We start from the raw sequence: 18,600 nt of genomic DNA on the forward strand, positions 1-18,600 counted from the left end.
GAAAAAACCCTTCATATGAAAAAAAAAAAAACAAACCAAACCACAAAACACGCCAGAATTTCTAGGATTTCAGCTCGGGTATAGATGATCTTTCTGATGAGGCTTCCTATTTCAGCAAGTTAAATTGAAAATAGAAGTGAAGTTTGTCTTATTTTTGCACCAAGTTTTCTGTTTTATTTAATAAAAATGCAGGGAGTTACTGCTGTCTTATTAACTTGCAGCCGGCATGCTTATCTTCTTTGTTCTTTGTTAAATATGAGCTGGCATGTGTTAGACTGCGTTAGCGTTCACTCTTTGGGACTTCAGTGGTTTCTAAATTTGGCATTGCTAAGCCGGTGCCCTGTTTGCTTGAATCAATTGGGGCTGCTATTTTTAGCAACAAAAGGGAATTGAAATAGCAATTTTTTTCCATGTAATAGATCCCCAAGAGGAATACTGATGCAAGCTCTCTGTCATCCCATATTCTCCCCTCCCCAAAAGCACTCAGACGAAAGGCAGCTGTCACAGTTTGCGGCTGTATTAATCTTTAATCAATCGAGTGTTTTCTGCATTCAGGTGTTCAGGGAAAAAAAGGGTCACGACAAGGATCTGCCTAGAATAACTAAGCACTCGTGCATGGTCTGTGCAGTCAGAATTTGTGGGTAACAGCAGGGATAGAGCAGCTAAAAATAGTATTTGCTTCCAGTGTTTCTCCAGTCTATTTTTGATGCTTGATTTTGATAAGGTTGATTGGGCTCTTACTAAAAATAGCCATTCCTAGCAAGCTGAGGACAAAAAGTAGAATACTTTTAACCAGCACAGACTAAAGTACTTTTGTTGGCTGGAGATAATCTAGAAGCTTGGTATTGGTCAAATGCCAATGATTTTTATAAATCTGTAATAAATGAAGCACTGCTTGATGCCAAGCAGGGATAGTCTTTTCTCCCCTTGCCAGCTTTTGTTTTCCCCAGGAGCTGTCATATTCTTAATATAGCCTCTGTGTTTCGTAGCAGAAGAATCTCGAGTCTTCAGTTATTTATGTGTTGTACTTTAAACCTATGCTAAGGTTAGCTGTGCTATGAAGTTTCTCTCAACTGTATTGCTTTAACAAGGCACACTAGGTTCCTAGTTTATTCTTTATGTTGATGTCTGCTACAGCTGGGTACCGTGCCGTGACAGACCCTTGCTCGCATCTGGATTCAGTCTTGCAGGACAGGGATGGCTCTTCTGTGTGAATGGGGGATGTAGCTGAGAGACTAGCTCTGCAGTGGCCATTTTGACAACAAATTTCAATACCTCTCAGGGGATCGGAAATGTAGCTGAGCTGCCCTCCTTGAGATACGCTTGTTAGCGTATTCCCAAATTGCTGGACCCTCAACTTTCTAGGGGGAATAACGTTGTTCGTGGCTTGAGTTCTCCTTCCTAGGTAATAACGTGCATGAGTGCATCTGCAGTACTTTGAAAGATTGCCTAAAAACTTACACTTTTCTTAATGAAAACAGGAAAATGGCTGAACTGAAATGAATTTGTAGGTTGAAGAGGCTAGTAGAGAACATGCATAATAGTTGTTAGCTTCATTGTGCAAGCAGTCAAAGCAGCAACATGGATAAAAGTATTCCTTGCTTTATCTCCGTCAGGCATCTCAAAAGCTTATTTTGCCATGGAAAATGTGTGTTTGTATCTGAAGGCAGGCTTGATCTCTTTAAGCTTTGTCTTCACTGTAGTCTAACCTTGAATTGGGGAGTCACGAATCTATAATCTTGTTTCAGCGTGATTGCTCTGCAGAACTGCAGTAGAATTTTCTATGCTTGCTCTTGCTCCCTCTCGCTGTGTCAATGCTGGTCCTTGCTCCCTTCGTGAGACGAGATGATTTCTACATGCCTGCTTCATGCTTTACTGCACTATTTTTTGTTTTTGTTTTAAGATGTCCTGGCTGCATAAGAAGCAGATAAAAATGTTCTTTCTGGGCCTTGAATATTCTCTTCAGTCACAAAACAGACTGCCATGGTCTGCTGGGTGCTGCTTTTGCCTGGCTGTAGAATGATGGTAGTCCCCTTTTTAACAGCAGGGAATTTTTAGCTGGTATACCTCTTAGGAGGTGGTGGATGTTTTCTAGGTGACCTCTTATGTGAGAAGGCAGCCGCTGTTATTTCTTACAAGCAGAAAGAACACATGAGCTCCCCACGCCGTTGGTGGTACATCGTGTGCATGTTTAGCCATGGGCTGTGGGATTTCTGAAGGATGCAGGTGCTATTGGAAGCATTTGCGTATTCTCCCCTCTATACGCCTTCTGGAGAAGAGTCTACGTTTTTAGCCCCTAAAGTCATGTACCACTGGGCATGTTAATCTTCAAAAGTCACTGCCCGGTTACACAGCGTGTTTCGTAGGCTTGGTCTATGGCTTTTTTAATAACAGGAAAGCTGTTCCCTTTTAGTGCAAGACCACGCATCTTGCTGACTGAGTTCATTTAACTTTGCCCTGTGTTTGTCAAGGGTTGCCTCGAGTTTGGTACTGGACAGGAAACGATGCCAATGCCTATGAACTGCATCATATCTGTTGTATATGTGACAAAAGCTATGAAACACACAATGTGAAACATTAGGCAGTGAAGTGGCTAGGCGGTATCAAGGTTTAGATAATTAGTGAGTTGCATCTATCGATAACTAGTCCAGCAGTAGAGGCTATGGTGGATTCCTGTGTACCTGCTGTGGTGGATTCCTGTGTAGCTGTATCTTAAATTGAAGAGATCATTGTAAGAGGTCAAAGATGTATAAGTAAACTCAAAGCAGGAGTTGAAAAGGTTGTGGGTTTTTTGGTTTGGTGTTTGTTGTTTTTTTTTTTCTTCCCTACTCACACCATATAGGAAGCAAAATTCTGGCACAGTCTTTAGGCCAAAGACGCTATACTGTCCTAAGGTGGAGATTTTGGTGATTTATGATGTGTTAAGGATAATAACACTGTAATTAAAAATTTAACTGCTGATCTGAGTTCTTGTGCAGATGGCTTGTACATATGCAATGGTAGTTGAAAGATCTACAGCCTACATACGGCATAACCTCTTCCAGTGGTGTGAGCAGATGATGCCCCATACTGCTTTCTTTGTTCAGAGACCTTGATACTACATTAGAAGTTTTTCTTTGCACACTTACACTTCAGTAAGGCTGTATCTAAAGCATTGGTGGGTTCAAAGTCACTTACACTGTGTGGTGTACACCAGTGGCTAGCATGAATCGTGATTTTAAGTGTTTTACCAGCTTTCCCACTTCTTGTCTACCATTTTGAACAGGATAAGGTCAGTTGGAGTGTAAGACTGTTGATGCACAACTGAAATGAAAGCTGGGACTAGAGAATAAAACCCATGCATACATCTGTAACCCATTATAACAATGATTATGCCAGTCTTACCCAGTCAAGAAAGCGTCATTACAGAGAAGAGCAAGAGTTGTTCCTTTCATTGTGCTGGACTCGCTAGGGCCAGGCTGTGTGGACTCTGTGACTCAGAACAGGAGCCTTTGGGCAGGTTTTTTAGAACTGAGAAAAGATGATGTAGTCTTGCACGTGTCAGCTCTGTACTTATACATATGCTAGTTTTGAAAAAGCATGTCTTCAGATGGGAATCTGATCTGGATGCAGTCTAATTACTTTGTGAAATACCTTGTGTTCAGAGCTGCTGAACTCTGGCTAGTGCTAGCTTCCCGGGGTAGAACATCTCCAGCCCACTGCGAGTACGTGTATCGCTTTATTATGAGTGAGCTGTTTTCAGAGTATGTCGTGTTACTGGATACCTTTCCTTATTTTTCTTCCCGTTTTCCTCCACAGCCCCAAAAGTCAGGGGAAGATGAGTGTTGACTTCTTTGCCTAAAATCAGCTGGTGCTTCAATACAGGCTTCCATTCAGGCAAACTTTTATTTGGTGGGCTCACACACAAGCTGCCTGGGCACTCTTCTCGCTTCTCTTCTGGAGACGGCAGATGGCTGAAGTGGGAAGCTACTACAGTTAGTCTGACTACTGAGTAAATGTGTATAACCACACTTATGAGCTGGTGCAGCTTTCTTGTACAGACAATAACTTATTCCTACCCTACTTGCTTTGCCTTCTTTAAGCTCTGCCAACTGCACTCGGTTTGTAACTTTTGTTGGAAGGCAGTCTGTAGAAGAAACAGAATTTAAAAGCTTAATCCACACTTGGAGTTAAACTAGCTTCGGCACATCAAGTTGATAGTAGAAATTTAGTTAAGCTGGCACAGCTTTGGAGTGGTTAAAACTGCAACACTTGGCTCCGGAGTGGAAATGAGAGATGAACATAATCAATATGAAAGTTGTGCCTTGCTAATGCACAAGTTGTACCAAAGCCTCTTTTTTTATTGCTCTCCCCTTCCCCATACGCTTTAGGTAATCCAAAACGTGAAAGAAGATAAGGTGGCTGAATCTTGACTTTTGTGGTGTTGGTTCAACCAGTTGCCTTTACCCCACCAGTTTCCTCACTTTTACAACATAGGGTCTAAGTATTGCGCTCTGCTCTGGCAGGTGTCTGGCTGGGCAGCCTTTCTGACCCACCAAACTGCTCACTAGGATCCCATAAATGGGCAGTAACTGCAGCTCCCTGGCTGAACTGGGTGCTACTGGTCAGCAGCAGGACAGGTCTGTGTTGGTGCATGGTTCCCAGTGCAGCTGGTGGTGGGAAATCCATTTGCTTAGAATGGGTGAGAGCTGAGCCAGGCTCTTGAAGGGCCTTAGGAAGAGAAGTTTGGCCTGAAAAAAGGTAGGGTTTAGGTTATATGTTGGAAAGCAGTCCTTGTACTTTGTGTGTTCTTCAAGGTAGTGTGGAAGCGCGGAGCAGGAGACAAAGTTATCCTTCTCAAAGCGGAGCCACTAATAAAATGATGGTATTAGTGCCTTCTTGTGAGAAGAGGATTTCCCTTATTGCTAAGAAAAACTAGCTCCGTACTTTATTCTGATGCCTATGCCTTCACCTGTGACAAAAGCAAAACAATAATGTGCATCAGCTAGGTGCCTGTTTATATAGGTGATGGCTCAAGCGCTTTTTTTTTTTTCCTGGTGGGATTTTGTAGTGTTTTTCATCATTTATCTGTATCAGATTTGTTTAAATTTCTCAAGTTCTGTTCTGGAGGGTACTTCAACCTCTGGACTACAGGTTATTTTAATTTGAGGTAGGGCCTGAAAAGGGAGGAACCATCCTGTTACTCGTAGTTCAGTTAGAAATTCCTGATCTTCAGCTTCTTAAGTCTCATGCTCCAGCTGATTCTATTACAATTTACCTAAGCAATGGATTCAATAAATGAGGTAAATATCCTTGACTGAAATTGTACTTGCACTTTACTAAGCCTTTAAAGTGCTTTTTGGAGTCCCTGCCTTACGGAGCACATACTCTCAGCTGTAGTTGCTAGAAGCTGAACAACTCACGGTGTCAGAAAACAGTATTTTAAAATGCTGAGCTTGTTATCTGGGAATAAAACCATTAAGTCCGTGAATTTTGAGTTGGAAGGAGGAGAAATGATCTGTGTAAGTGTTATGGGGAATGGCTGTTCCTTTAGGTACCTCACTAACCATAATGAAGGAAACAACCCCTTTCACCAGATCACTAAAGTTGCATGTTTTCCAGACTGGGTCAACTTAGAACATTTCCAACTACTGTTGTAAGTCTAATAGGGAGTTGTACTGGTACAGGTTTTCACTGTGCCCCTGTTTGTTTCACTGTTTTGCTGAAGCAATAATGAATAGTGTGATAATGCATAATGTGAAACCCAGCAAGGCTGAAACTGAAGCTTGTTAGTCCTTGAACTAAAGGGATGGTGCCATCCTGCAGGACTGTAACGCTGTCTAGCTAACTGGGTAACAGTATTGGTACAAGTTTGGTTGCAGGAAAGTAGACTCCTGGGAACGTATTCTTGATTTCTTCCCCAAGGTCTGCTTTTTCCATCGTTTGGACCCTTGCTTGACCTTTCTATATGCAGATTTGTTTCTGTAACAAAACTGTTACTCACACTTCCCCAATTGTGGCTGGATAGAAAGTGGCAAAATGGTGTGACACAGACACTTGGTTTTCCCAATAAAATTCACTGGGGCTGATAGCGCAGCAGCTAGAACACCATTTACTAGCCAGAGCATCCTGTGTGTGCAGTATGTGTTAGTATGCTAACAGTACAGTCCTGCCTATCCTTATCACACTGGAGCTATGGCATCTTGCAAATAAACCTTGGAACCAGAGGAGGGATAAACGTATGTGTATGTACTTTCATCTATGGTCATCTGTAAATCTAGCTCGAGTCAGGGGCATGACTGGATCTTTCATTCTTAGCCTGTTATTGCACTGTTGGCTGGCCATTCAAGCTCAAATAGGACCTTTGCTGGCGGCTTCATCACTTGTTGTTATGTCCACTTATTTATAGCTAGCAGGCACAGAAACTGAAATGGTTACAGCATTTCCTAGCTGTTATTACTCAAACAGAAATATTCTGGCTGCTGTTTGCATGCCAACTGTTATAGGTGATCTGCAAGCAGTGACTAATCAAATCATCTGCAAACATGTCTCCTTCTGGTGCCCTGAAGGGAAGTTATTGCTGAATCCCAGTGCCGCTCAACACCTTCGTCTGCTGTGAGTTTCACTCAGGTAGAGGTTGACCCGAGAGTTGAACCAATGCTCTCAGTTCAGTTTTCTGCAACATTAAACAAGCCCAATTATTTGGGCATGCCTATGTTCAGGGATAAGCAGTGGAAGCACAAACCAAGCTGTTCTGATCTGACATGAGGACAAACAGAAAAATCCGGTATATTCTGTAGCCACTTGGAGAGCGAGAGCAGAGACAGATGAACGAGTGGAGAGCTAAATGTGTAAGGATGTTGAGGTGTAGGCATTGGGTTTGATGCGAAGGAGGAAGTGGTGCTGAATGTGCTTGCTTAAAAAGCAGTTGGAAAAGCAGATTCTGGATGGAGGAATTGCTATTTAGTGAGCAAACTGAGATGATCTGGTGATCTGGAGCAAACTGGTGTGGCGGGAGCCCTGGAATAATCTGTCAAACTAATGGCATGTTGAGTCGGAGTTTCTCAGCGTGTGGAAAAGAATCCTAGAAAGGCTTGAGGATTGACAAAGATCCCAGTCACCCACAGGTGAAAAAGTTTAAGCTCTAGAAGCCCAGCTTGCAACTGATAGCTGCATCAGTCACCCATACTTGCTGCTAGTAAGCACAATGGTCACAGGGATCTGATATCTACTGGAGAGTCACTAACAGAGACCTGTTGCCTGTGTCCTAAAATGTTTGTTTTGTTGGATGTTTATAGGCTTTAAGATACTTTATATTTTACTACATACTTAAAACCAAGTTGAGAGCTGGTTTAATAGTCATAATTGAGCTTTTTTTAGTTAAATGACTTGGAAATCTCTCTCAGTCTGCAAAGCTTCTGAAGAAGTGTGGTGGGCCAGAGGACTGGCATGAGAAGGGGTGCTGAACCTGATTCTTGAAACAACTGTTAGGCTCCTAAGTCCATCTCTTCCTCTCCTTTCTTACACATGGGAAGGTTTTAGTGCGAGTTCTTGAAGAGATTTAATAAAAGTTGTATGCCTATTCCAGAGACTTTGATGTGTCTCTTGGCTGGAGTGAGTACTTTAATATCCTGCTAATGAACACCCATTGCAGTTATTTCTGTGAAGTAACTAATGTATATCTGTCTCTTCCCCCCCCCCCCCCCCCAGTGGTCACAGGAGCTACTGATGGGATTGGAAAAGCCTATGCAGAAGAGGTAAGAATTCTTATCGCTTAGAAGTGTATCTCGATCCTTGGCAAGATGTCATGCTATCTCAACTCTGTCAAACAGCAGATCATATCTCCTCACCTTATCTTAACGTAGATATCTGTGGAGAAAGAAGTCTCCTGCCTTGCCTCCCTCTGGTGACCAGCCAAAAGTTGTATCCCTTTTTGTTAATTTCCTTTATTTGTGAATTCTGTTTTCAGCCCTTACCTTGTCCTTCAGTTTTTATTTTTAACTGTTTTTAGTTGTTACAATTATTTTAACTTTCTCAACCCTTGGTATTTTCTTCTGGTATTTCCAGGCACTGACTAAATGGCATTTCTAGCTGCCTGCAGTATGTTCCAATTATTCCCTATAGTTCATGAAGTCTCTGAAGCTGGCTTTTACCTCTATCTCTTTTACTGAGCTTTTGCTCTTGATGGATATGTGGGCTCCAAATATGGTACTGAAATGTATTGCTTAAGACAGAAAGTGCCCGTTAGTATGGGGCAATTTAGCCTATAAGCCCGGAGAACATCATGACAAATAGTGCTGACTACAACAATTTATAGCAAAAATAACTTTCAACTCCAGCATTGGTATCAAAGCAAGCCTGTCTCTACTCATTTTTGTGTTCTCTGAAACACCAGCATGACTTTGTGTGAGGAGATCAGCTGTGAGGGATTCCCTTTTTCTTGACTTTTTTGTTCTGCAGAGCCCACAGGAAAAGTACCATTCCTCTTCACAGGTAGTCCTCGTCCTTCAGGTTTCTCTTCAGCCCTGTGTGCCCTGCCATCTGCACCCACGGCCCCCAAATTCCTTTCTACTTTGCAGAAAGTAGCACCTTGTCCTGCTGGGTCAAGAACAGGGAGTTGGCTGCAGAAGGAATTGAAGCCTGGTGCCAACAGCACCTGATTCTGGCGTAGAGCTGACAGGTCATACATGCCAAATATCCCAGTTACATGGCACTGAAGCAAATAATGCAACGCTTAAATTTAACTGCCTAGAGCAAGTGGGAGGAGGTCACTGTGCCCAGGGTGTAGCACTATCTGGAGGAAGTCCTCTGATATGGGAGACACCCCCTGAACAGCATGGGAGATGAGTTTCAGGATCTATATGTTAGGTTATCGGGTGAATGAAACTACAGCTTGCTTTATGTTCTGCTGGTGTCTCTAAGAACCAGGCTGCCTTTGAACACCAATGTGTGCTGCTGGCAGACCCCTGTATTTGAACCACCATTAGGAAAGCTGATCACAAGTATGAGATCCTGCTGGGAAACAATGACTGTTTCAGCTTCTTTGCTAGAGTTGCTGTAGGCAGAGAGCACTCCAAAAGCGCTCCAGGTACAAATATTAATTCTTGGGCTATAGAATAAAACACATTTTTCATGAGTTGTATTTATTATTGTTACTTATGTATTTATTTAGCATAAAACACAAATCTACCCTTTGACAGTTTAGGTGGATGAAGAATACTTGGTGAAGTCAAGTGTGGCTGCAGGGTGAAATGTGGAATACCTGAAAAGACTTCTCAATCTTTCAATTAACTCCAGAGATGTCTTCATAAGACTGCCAGCAGAGGCTTGACTTTCTACTAGAAATTCCCTTCAGATTACTATAAATGCCACTGGCATACAGCTGCTTGGGCACTGATGGCTGTGATTATAATCATGCAGATTAATTCCTTCTCCTTGGAGGAATTTGTGAGAAATGCAATGGTGTGTTGAGAATCTCCTCTTAGAAAGTTCAATGTGGTCACCAGTAAGTGATGGAAAAATGTTACAAGTTTGTGGATTCTCTGGTTATACTCTGCTCTGCTGGTTACTTTCCTTCTTTTCCAAGCAAAGAGCTGTTTTTACACTTTTCACTCTTGCAGTATTAAGATCTTTATTCTTTGCTCAGCACTGATATAGTTTTCATCAGTAGACCAATGCTTCATGAAAGGTAGTGCCATGGTAAATACAAGTTTTCTTTTCTGTCCAGGTAGTGCTCGCCCAGTCTTTGATTCCAAAGCAGCACGCTTTTTTCTTTTTTTTTTTCTTTCTTTTTTTTTTTTTTTTTAAAGGATATGGTCAGGAGTTGCTGTTTGTTGCCCCTCTCTTGCTGTCTGCTGTTTGCTTTTGTGAATCATGAGTTTAAATTTAATCTTAGATGTATTTGTATGCTAGTGATAAACTAGAGATTGTGATCCCATTGCGTACTCTGCAGTACTCTGCTATGCACATCTGCTTAGTATTGCTTTTTCAGATCCTCTTGATATACCTACTCTAACAAGAGTTTTAATTCTGCTTTGGTGGGCTCTTAATGACATTCCTTTCTGTCCTGGAGAGAAAGGGCTTTAACAGCAGTTGTGTTTTGCTACCAAAGTGGAAAATGTGGCAGTTACTAACATGGAATTTAGGGAAACTGGACACCTACATCCACCAACTCTGTTAGAATGGTGATTCTTGCTTGCGTGAATCCTTAGGCTGCAAGAGCATCTTCCCAATGTTTGCTATTCTGGGTGAGTTTTTGGGATTAGTTTTAAGGTCGTCTCATTCAGCCTTTTCATGACCCTGGGGACATTGGTCAAATATCTGAGTATAATGGCAGGTTATCTGCGAAGCAAGTGGGTCATCGTTGTTTCTTATATGAAAATGTAATTAGTAAAATGTAATTAGTTACTGGGATCTCAGAGGATCATTGTTGCTCTTTGGGCTATTGTGGTTCCTTTCAACCCACTAGGCCTCTACCAGTGAAGTCAGAGCGCTCAGCGGAGACTGATCTGGTTGCATCAAAGTCAAACTGAACTTGCTGTTGAACACTGTATCTTTTCCAAGTTTGATTACTTCTGCTGTTAGTGGTATTCATTCCTAGTTACAGGCTCTTTCCTTGGCCATTTTATGTGCTCTGAACTCAGAGAACTCCTCTTGCAAATGGGTTTCCATTTCCAGATTTCAGATGCGCTTCTCGGAGCGTGTCCCTTTAGTGTGAACACAGCAGCAGTTTCCCTCAAGCTTGCTCTTGTGGTGGAAGTTCTCTAAATGTGCCGAGATTCCACTAACTGGGTGCACTGGCATGGCTTTACTTCCTTGGCTTTTGAGACAAGTACAGCTGGATACTTTTTCATAAAGCTCAGGTAACTACTTAAGCAATCTGAGAGCCCAGAGGTCACGACTGCTGAAAGAAAGCAAACTGTGTGTCAACAGTCTGGAGCTTGCACCCATGAGGAACATCTCTGGGGCTTTTTTGCCCCATGGGACCACAGCTATTTCAGACTCTGAGTAGATTACCGTCAGGTTGTCCTCAGTGTCACAGGCTGAGATACTTTTAGGTAAAGTATTTGCCTTTACCGCCTTGGTCCTGTGGAATGAGAGAATGCTACGTTATTCCCTTCTCCTCCCTGCCTTCCAAGCCTACTGTTGGTTTTATAAAAAGTTTATTTCAGTGAGCCAGGTGCTTATCTGGAGGTGAATGTATTCATCCCTTTTAGACAATTGTTCTCTTAACACCAGAGCGTTTCCTTGAGCGGAAAGCTTAAGTTACCCATAAGCCTGAACTTGGCAGCGGTGTGTTAGCAGTTCCTAGTGTGAGTGTCTTTGGTTTCAACACACCTCGCTCTACAGTCATGAGAGATCTAGTATGAGATTTCTTACGCTTAGAGATCACACATGGGAGTGAAGTACAGAGTTCGCTGACAAACTTTGTCATACTTCTCTCTTTCAGAGGCTTTCTTGGTTTGCATACTTCTGCTAGAAAGGTAGATGAGATTAAGTCACTTTAGGTTGCTGCTGTACTGTGCTGCGGTGTTGGGTTTTGTGGGTGGTTTGTTGTGTTTTGTGGGTTTTTTTGTTTGTTTTTTTTTATTTTTTTTTTTATTTCCTTTAAGACCCATTCTCACCTGCTTCCTAAGGCAGTGAAGGAGTTTTATTGGAGCAATGAGAACTTACCTGTTTTTTATATGTAGGTGTTAGGTGTCTGAAAGGCAGTGTCACTATGAATTGTGGATATATTGGTTTTACTTTTCACTAGAACAGGGACTTACACTACTCACAAACATTGTTTTCATTGCTGAGTAATTCAGAGAGGTAGCTGTCTTTCTGCAGACACTTTTAAACTGAGTTGTTAGATTGCATTTCAAACTTGCAGCAGTAGGTCTGATTTGATGACCAGGATATGCGCTGGCCACAGCTTAAGTTACACAGATAGCTTCCTTAAAAGAACTGCCTGAGTAAATTAACCTTTATACCTGTGATTAGTACAAAGTAAGAGGGGAGCCTGACTAAAGGAAGGAAGTATTGAGTGCTGGGGTCATTTTGCAACACGGGTGTTCAAGTGACCACGGATATCTTAATTTGGCATGTTAAACTTAATTATGGTCGATAACTTCTTTGCTCTGACTTGCAGAGGTGTTGTAAAAGTTCTGTAGAATATCTGCTCTTGGTTTTCTATTTTATAAATGTGCCTCTACACCTATATTGGATGACAGAGAAGGTAATAAATTTGGCGTGAAGGGACTCAAGTAAAAAGTTACATGGAAGTATTTGTCCTGGTTTTCCCTGTCATGTTTCTATTTAAAATTGTAATTTTTTCGAACTCGCTGGTCATATACTGTTGCAATGTTTGACAAATTGTGCAATTCCTTTAATTAGGATACTAACTTGGAAGTAATTTATGACTGCTCTTATGTCTCCCGTTTTGTTTTGTTGCAGCTAGCAAGACGTGGAATGAAGGTGGCTCTAATCAGTAGGTCAAAAGAAAAACTGGACCAGGTTGCTAGCGAAATAAGTGAGTTGAAAACTTCTTCCCTAACCTTCACAGTCAAGCTTATAAATAAATGCTCTTGTGCACAGTGCAAATGTTACAGATATAAGTGGTAAATGCCTTGCAGATTAATTTTACAGGTGTTAAATATTTAACTTCTGAGAACAATAGGGCTTAATTCTGGAATAAGTACTTCTAAAACTATTAGTCTCCTGTAAGAACAGCTCACCAGGTCAGACCAAAATACAACGTATCCCCATAGAAGCTGTCTACAATCATAATAAGGTGAAAAACATGCAGCCATTACTTCATCTGAATATTCTGTCAGCTTGAAGCAAGTTTGATTTCATGGGCTTCAGCCATAAGGGTTGTTTCTTTGTAACTCAAAGTTGTTGAAAACATGTTCCTTATGTTAGTTGTTGTATTACCAAGTATACAAATTTACTGTGGGTAGCTTCCCCCTCCTCCCCCTTTTTTTGTTTTGTTTGGATAAACAAAGATCAGATTAGAGACCTGTAAGCTCTTTTGGGGTGATGAGTGTGCATAGTCATAGGAATATAGGGAATAAGTTAATGTGTTTAAGAACCTGTATTAACAATTGTTTCTTCAGTAAGTGTGTAGTAAATGGCTGTAATGCAAAAATAAGGGAGCAACTTAAGTATTCCACTCACAAACGTAAAATGGATATTTGTACAGGATCAGTTAGGAGAAAGCTTCCTCAGGCCTCATGCTGACAAATGATTTTCCAATCAGAGCAAAGTATAACTGTAACACACAAGAATTCCTCTTGTAATCTATATCTCTTTTATTAAGGCAGATTTCGTGCAAGGTTATTAGTTTATGCAGAGTATGTCAAGATAAAGTGAGAAATGTAGCCTGTGTGTAGAGGTTTTTGATAAGCAGGAGTGGGAGTTGTGTACTATAAAGCAGGTTTCTCAGCATGATGATGTTGGGTAAACAAACCTTTAAGATTATGCTTCTGTGCTACCCTCCCTTGTCTTGCTTAGACTTTCCTAAAATGGTTTGTGTACATAATGCAGATAATTGTAAGAGCTGCTCTCTTTCAGAGGTCATAAATGTATTATTTTGGCTTGAGTTTGTTAAAACTTTTAATAAAATTGTTAGTGGTACTGCTTTACTGTAAAACATAATCTGCAAGTCAAACCTCAACTAACTGTTCTATACTAAGTTGTAAGGGGCTGCTTAGTGAATGTAAGGATGACTAAAAGACTCAAGGACTTCAGCTTGCTTAATGGTAACTGTTTTACTAGCTTACTGAAAGACAGAGGGCATACAATTCTGTTGATATAAATGCCGCTGTCTCTGATTTTTAGTGTCCAATGTAAGATGGCATGTGAAACTGTTTTCTAGACAGAAAAGTCTTCCTTTCTATGTGTATGTTTAGGTGGTAGAGAGCATTCCTCCTTAGAGCGAAGATGTCATCAAGTTCTATCTTCTGCTAGTTTGGAAGTAATTGGCGTTGTTCATTGGTATCCTGCATTTAAGGATGTCACTGCAGTGTCTGGACATAACTGTGATACTCAAGTCAATACAGTCACAGTGTAAATGCAACAGTATAGGTGTCACTGCTCGGGTAACCTGCATGAGTACTGAAGCTTACTCCAAATACGTAAGTTGCAACAAGGTGGTCTTTTTGGTGGTTCACTGCAGGAGCTGGATGGTAGTTTGCTGCATACGTGTGTGTATGCAGTCACGTTTCTTAAAACGCTGTATAAAGTCTTGCTAAGTAAAAGTGTAACTGATACAAGTATCTACAAATATCTTGTTCTGGAATCAAACACTTAAACATGAAGCGACAAGCTTCCTGAAAGTGGTCATAACCCTTTCTGTAACAGTCTGAAAATCTCTTCCTCCTTGGGAATTAAGCATGATGCTGACAAGACAGATAAATCTACTTCTTTGAGCTTTTGGCACTTACATGATAGCTGCTGGGGGAGCTTTTCAGATTAAGAACTAGGTACGTGTACCTATGTAGAGCAGCCTGTAATACATAATTACTATTAGGCCTCACCCAAACATTTTTCTGCTTTCTTTCCTAAACCATTCTGAAATGAGATGACTCATGTTGGGTTTTTGGAACATTTCTTTTGACAACACTGAGCTACTGAAATGTGTACTTCGTTCATTGTGGCATATGCTGAAGGATTAGGATAGTCTGCATAATCAAGCGAGCCTGAGTGGCACTTTCGGATCCTGCTAGGTTTTAACTGGACAGAATTTTCTTGTATTCAGGCTCGTGTGGTCTCTGCAGTCTGTTCAGATGTTGTCATATATAAGGTGGGTGACTCTTTTAGAGCTAAGGCTGTAACTACTTGGGTGTTTCCCTTGCAGGCTTTTAAGGTAGCTTTAAACTTCTTTATGGTGGTCCCGCAATTGTTCTTCAAGTTAACGTGAGCTTGCTCCCGTTGAGTAATGACCTTTAATCACTTTAAGGAAGAATGGCTGTTTGACTAATTCCAGTTCTTTAAATTGTGTGAGCCATGCATGTTTTTGGTTCCTTCCTCATTTTCACTAATCAGAGTCCTGCTCATCCTAGTGAATGGATAGATGCCCTCTGCCACAAATAATGAGAGGGCTTTTGAGGGTCAGGTATGTTCATTCTATTTCAGAAGAATCCTTTTTTGTGCTCTTAGGATATACTTATATTAGGAGTGATAGCTATGTACAAAATGCAAGTTGCATAACCACCATCATAAGGGAAGTACTGATAGGTCTTTCTGAATGTTAAATGCCAGCTGACCTGGATCTGATATTTTTGCGTGTGTATGCACATTAAACTGGCTGTACTGACGTTACAGGAAGGCCAGATGTTCTGAACTTGCGTCTCAGTTTGAGCAACAAAAAACAGTGGATTAATTACAAGTAGTTAAGACTTTAGAAGACTTTCCAATCTGTCTTCAAGCATGTTGTAAAGCTGAATTTATTTGTGGAATACTTAGGTGTTGTAGGATTTGCCATGAAAGGGAAATTCTGCTTTGTGTTCCCTAAGAAGTAAGGCATAGGCCACAGACTGAAGAAGAAAAAATTCTGAATTTCCTCTTCAGTGGTCATGGACCACCTTTGCATGGAATTATATAGGTTTTATGGAAACATATTTGATCTTCTAATCAAGTTTTCATGCACAAACACTGACTACTAGGGTCACTATACAAAATGCTTGGTCTACTTTAGTTCATGCTACATCACTGTTTCAGCACCTTTTTTAAAGTGTCTGTTGTCTTACATCATTAGACGCTTTGAAAGGTTCAGGGAGGATCAGAAAGAAAACTTCTCTGTGAATGGAGGCAACTATTTGAATGCCATGTAATGAGGCTGTTCTCTGATTTGCTGTATTCAATAATGAGTATGGTGCAAGACATCTCAGGAGCTCTGTGCCAGCAGCTGGTTCAGGAGCCATGGATTTGCAAGCAGAAAAGCTTTAGTTATTGCACTGCTGCTGATAGGTATGTTCTGAGCAGACTTGAGAAGAACTTTGCTGTAGAAACTCATTACCCAGGAGCTGCAATATGAAGAATGTAGTGAAAACCAGTCAAGCAGGGAAAACACTTTAAAGAGAACTTGTCTGTAGGGAAATTGTCAAAAGAAGAATTTGGTATTGGTGTATGTTATTAGCTGGTGGCTTCACAGGACAGGTGGTGGAGTTGTGCGTGAGCTGTGGGAGCCAAGAAAAAACAGTTGTAGCTAAGCAGTGTTCCTACTTGCAAGTGTAAGTATCTACTTACTTGTAGTTAAGTGCTTATAAACACAACACGGGAGATTTTGAGTTTGTCATCAGTTACTATTTAATTCAAAGCTTTTTTTAAAGTAAATTCCCATTTGCAGCTTTAAGGGTGGTGGTTGTTGGTGTTACATATACCCAGGTGATAATATTAGCTCCTAAGAAATTGTTTGGACTGATAAAAAAAATTTTTTTTCCAATGTATTTTCACAAATCATCGTTTAACTGGAGTACATTGTCTTTTAAGCCTTTAATACTTTTTAAGAACTAGTGTCCAAAACTTTAATTTGATTCTGCTACATGTCTCTCTTTAATAAAATACAGGTTTTTGCAATTAGAATCTGTGTAGCTGATTATTTACTTCCAGTAAGTTGCCTGAGCTCAGTGTGTAGTGTTCCTGAAGTTGCTTGGTCGTGGTAGTTTCATCTTGAGCTGCTACTCTAACCCTGAGATTTCAGGTACACTGTAAACTGACAGCTGTGGTGTTTAGACTTGGGATCTATCGTGTTCTCACTACTCTGGCATGATTTGTGAGTACAAGAAAGGAATGGGATGTGGTGCCAAAACCAGAAATGTTCCTTCTCCGTTTCCTAGGCAGGTGGGTTTTACAGCTTTCTTCTGCTTTCTTGGTAACAAGATAGTGGGGAGCATTCTGAAGCACACCTGATGCTGACCACTGTGCTTGTGCCTCAGCTGTTACCATGACCCTACTGCTACAAATGGCCAGTGCCCTCCCATGGCAAATCTGTCCCCTGCAGATGCTCCGCTGCACCTACCTTGGAGCACATTGCCCCTTAATCTCTCCCCTGTTATTTGCATTTCCTCCCCCTCATGCTCTGGTTAATCCTCCTTGCATCTTGGAGTTGGCAGGTAAGACTATCTGCATTTAATAGAGGAGGTTGAAAGGCAGACAAACTCAGTGAGGAAGGGGACATCATCTTCTTACTTTTCTTGCACAGAAATGACAAGGTTCACTTTCCTGAGCTTAACTTGAAGACTAACTGAATCCGGCAGTTATTTTGACCTTTTGTGATCTATTTCAAGGTAAATTAATGTGTTTGCAGCCTTCCATCATCTGAGCCAGGTTCAGCTTGACGTATTTGAAATCCCCCTATATTTCTTGGACTTGACAAAATGGCTTCAAATTTTTTCGATTTGTTTTGATGCACTGAAGTCACCTTTCACATAAAGTTGTAGCATAAGGATCTTTGATGCAAAATGAGCTCTCGGCTTTCATCTCTGAAGAAAGTTTCCCTTGGATGAAGTGAAGAAAATTCCCATGGTTCTGCCTTGAATGGTATCAGCCGCTTACTAAAGCAGCAGTTGTCAGGCAGTGTGAAGAGTGGACAGAGGATTCAAGCCGAATTAATTTTTATTGATTTGTCAACAAATGAAATATATGAACCCCTAATACAATCAACAGAGCATGTAAAAGACATAGAGCAATTGGGAAGGGAGCTTATTTTAAGATTTTTTTTTTTTTTCCTTTAAGAAGCATCCTGCTTCTGTGGTTTGGGTTTTTTCCCCCTCTTAGTCCCTCTTTTTTATCATCTTCTCTTGCATTTTCTCAGTGAGATTTTGCCCAGATTAATTTGAAGAAACTGAGCAGAATGCTTAGAGAGAAACACTTGACAAGATGTTCCTGCAAGCTACAAGGTGCAGTCCTAGGACTGCTTCACCCTTTAGTAGAATTTTGAAGCAGCAACAGGGTCAGACGAGCCATGAGCAAAACGTTCTGCAGGTGACTGGTGACATCCTTGCAAAAGAATGAACTTTGTTTACATACCAGCTGTCAGCATACAGAGTAAGACCACATTGTCATAGTTGCTTTTAAGGATGAAAACCAGTTTAAGAAAGTTTAGCAGTCGGTGTCACGGGTTACGCATAGCAGTAAGTGATCTGGCAAGTTCTAGCAGATGGTGCTTTTTCACACCTGGCAAGACTGAGTTAGCCTCTTCTGGAAAGAAGGATTGGAAGTGTGCTTGCTGTGAACTTCGCTGCCAGAGTGCTTCTATGCAGTATTTGTTGTGCCGATATTTTGTAAACCTGGAAGAAATTTGTAAAGGTTGTTTAGATGTGAATTAGGTGCTTTGGGTTTCCTTTTCTGAATATAAACTGCCGCAGAAGTAGCCTCTTCTACACCTCAGATACTCTGTATATTGTGTCTATAGGTTCAGGACTAACTCTGGGACCTAATGGTGTCTTGAGTCTTAATGTTTTACACGCTAGGTAGGTGGATCAATGCAGGGGATGACTTACTCGGTACTTTTGAAACCTGGACTGAAGAACCAGGAATTAGTGATGGCTGCAAACATTCAGGGTCACTGCTGCTTCCACCTGGCAGTAGTTGGGTGGGGGAATAGGTTGCATTTTCTTTAATACACAGAGACTTAAT

At 41.1% G+C, this 18,600-nt stretch overlaps 1 protein-coding gene across 1 annotated transcript in view; it reads left to right on the plus strand.

Moving 5' to 3' along the window:
- The window catches only part of HSD17B12 (hydroxysteroid 17-beta dehydrogenase 12), a 92,360-nt gene that overhangs the window by 25,626 nt on the left and 48,134 nt on the right, over positions 1 to 18,600 (plus strand). Inside the window, exons 2-3 of the mRNA XM_052781919.1 lie at positions 7,690 to 7,736; positions 12,415 to 12,490. Coding sequence (XP_052637879.1) covers positions 7,690 to 7,736; positions 12,415 to 12,490 — 123 coding nt within the window. The remainder of the gene's footprint in view (positions 1 to 7,689; positions 7,737 to 12,414; positions 12,491 to 18,600) is intronic.

The sequence above is a fragment of the Harpia harpyja genome, chromosome 3, assembly GCF_026419915.1.
Source record: "Harpia harpyja isolate bHarHar1 chromosome 3, bHarHar1 primary haplotype, whole genome shotgun sequence".
NCBI lineage: Eukaryota > Metazoa > Chordata > Aves > Accipitriformes > Accipitridae > Harpia > Harpia harpyja.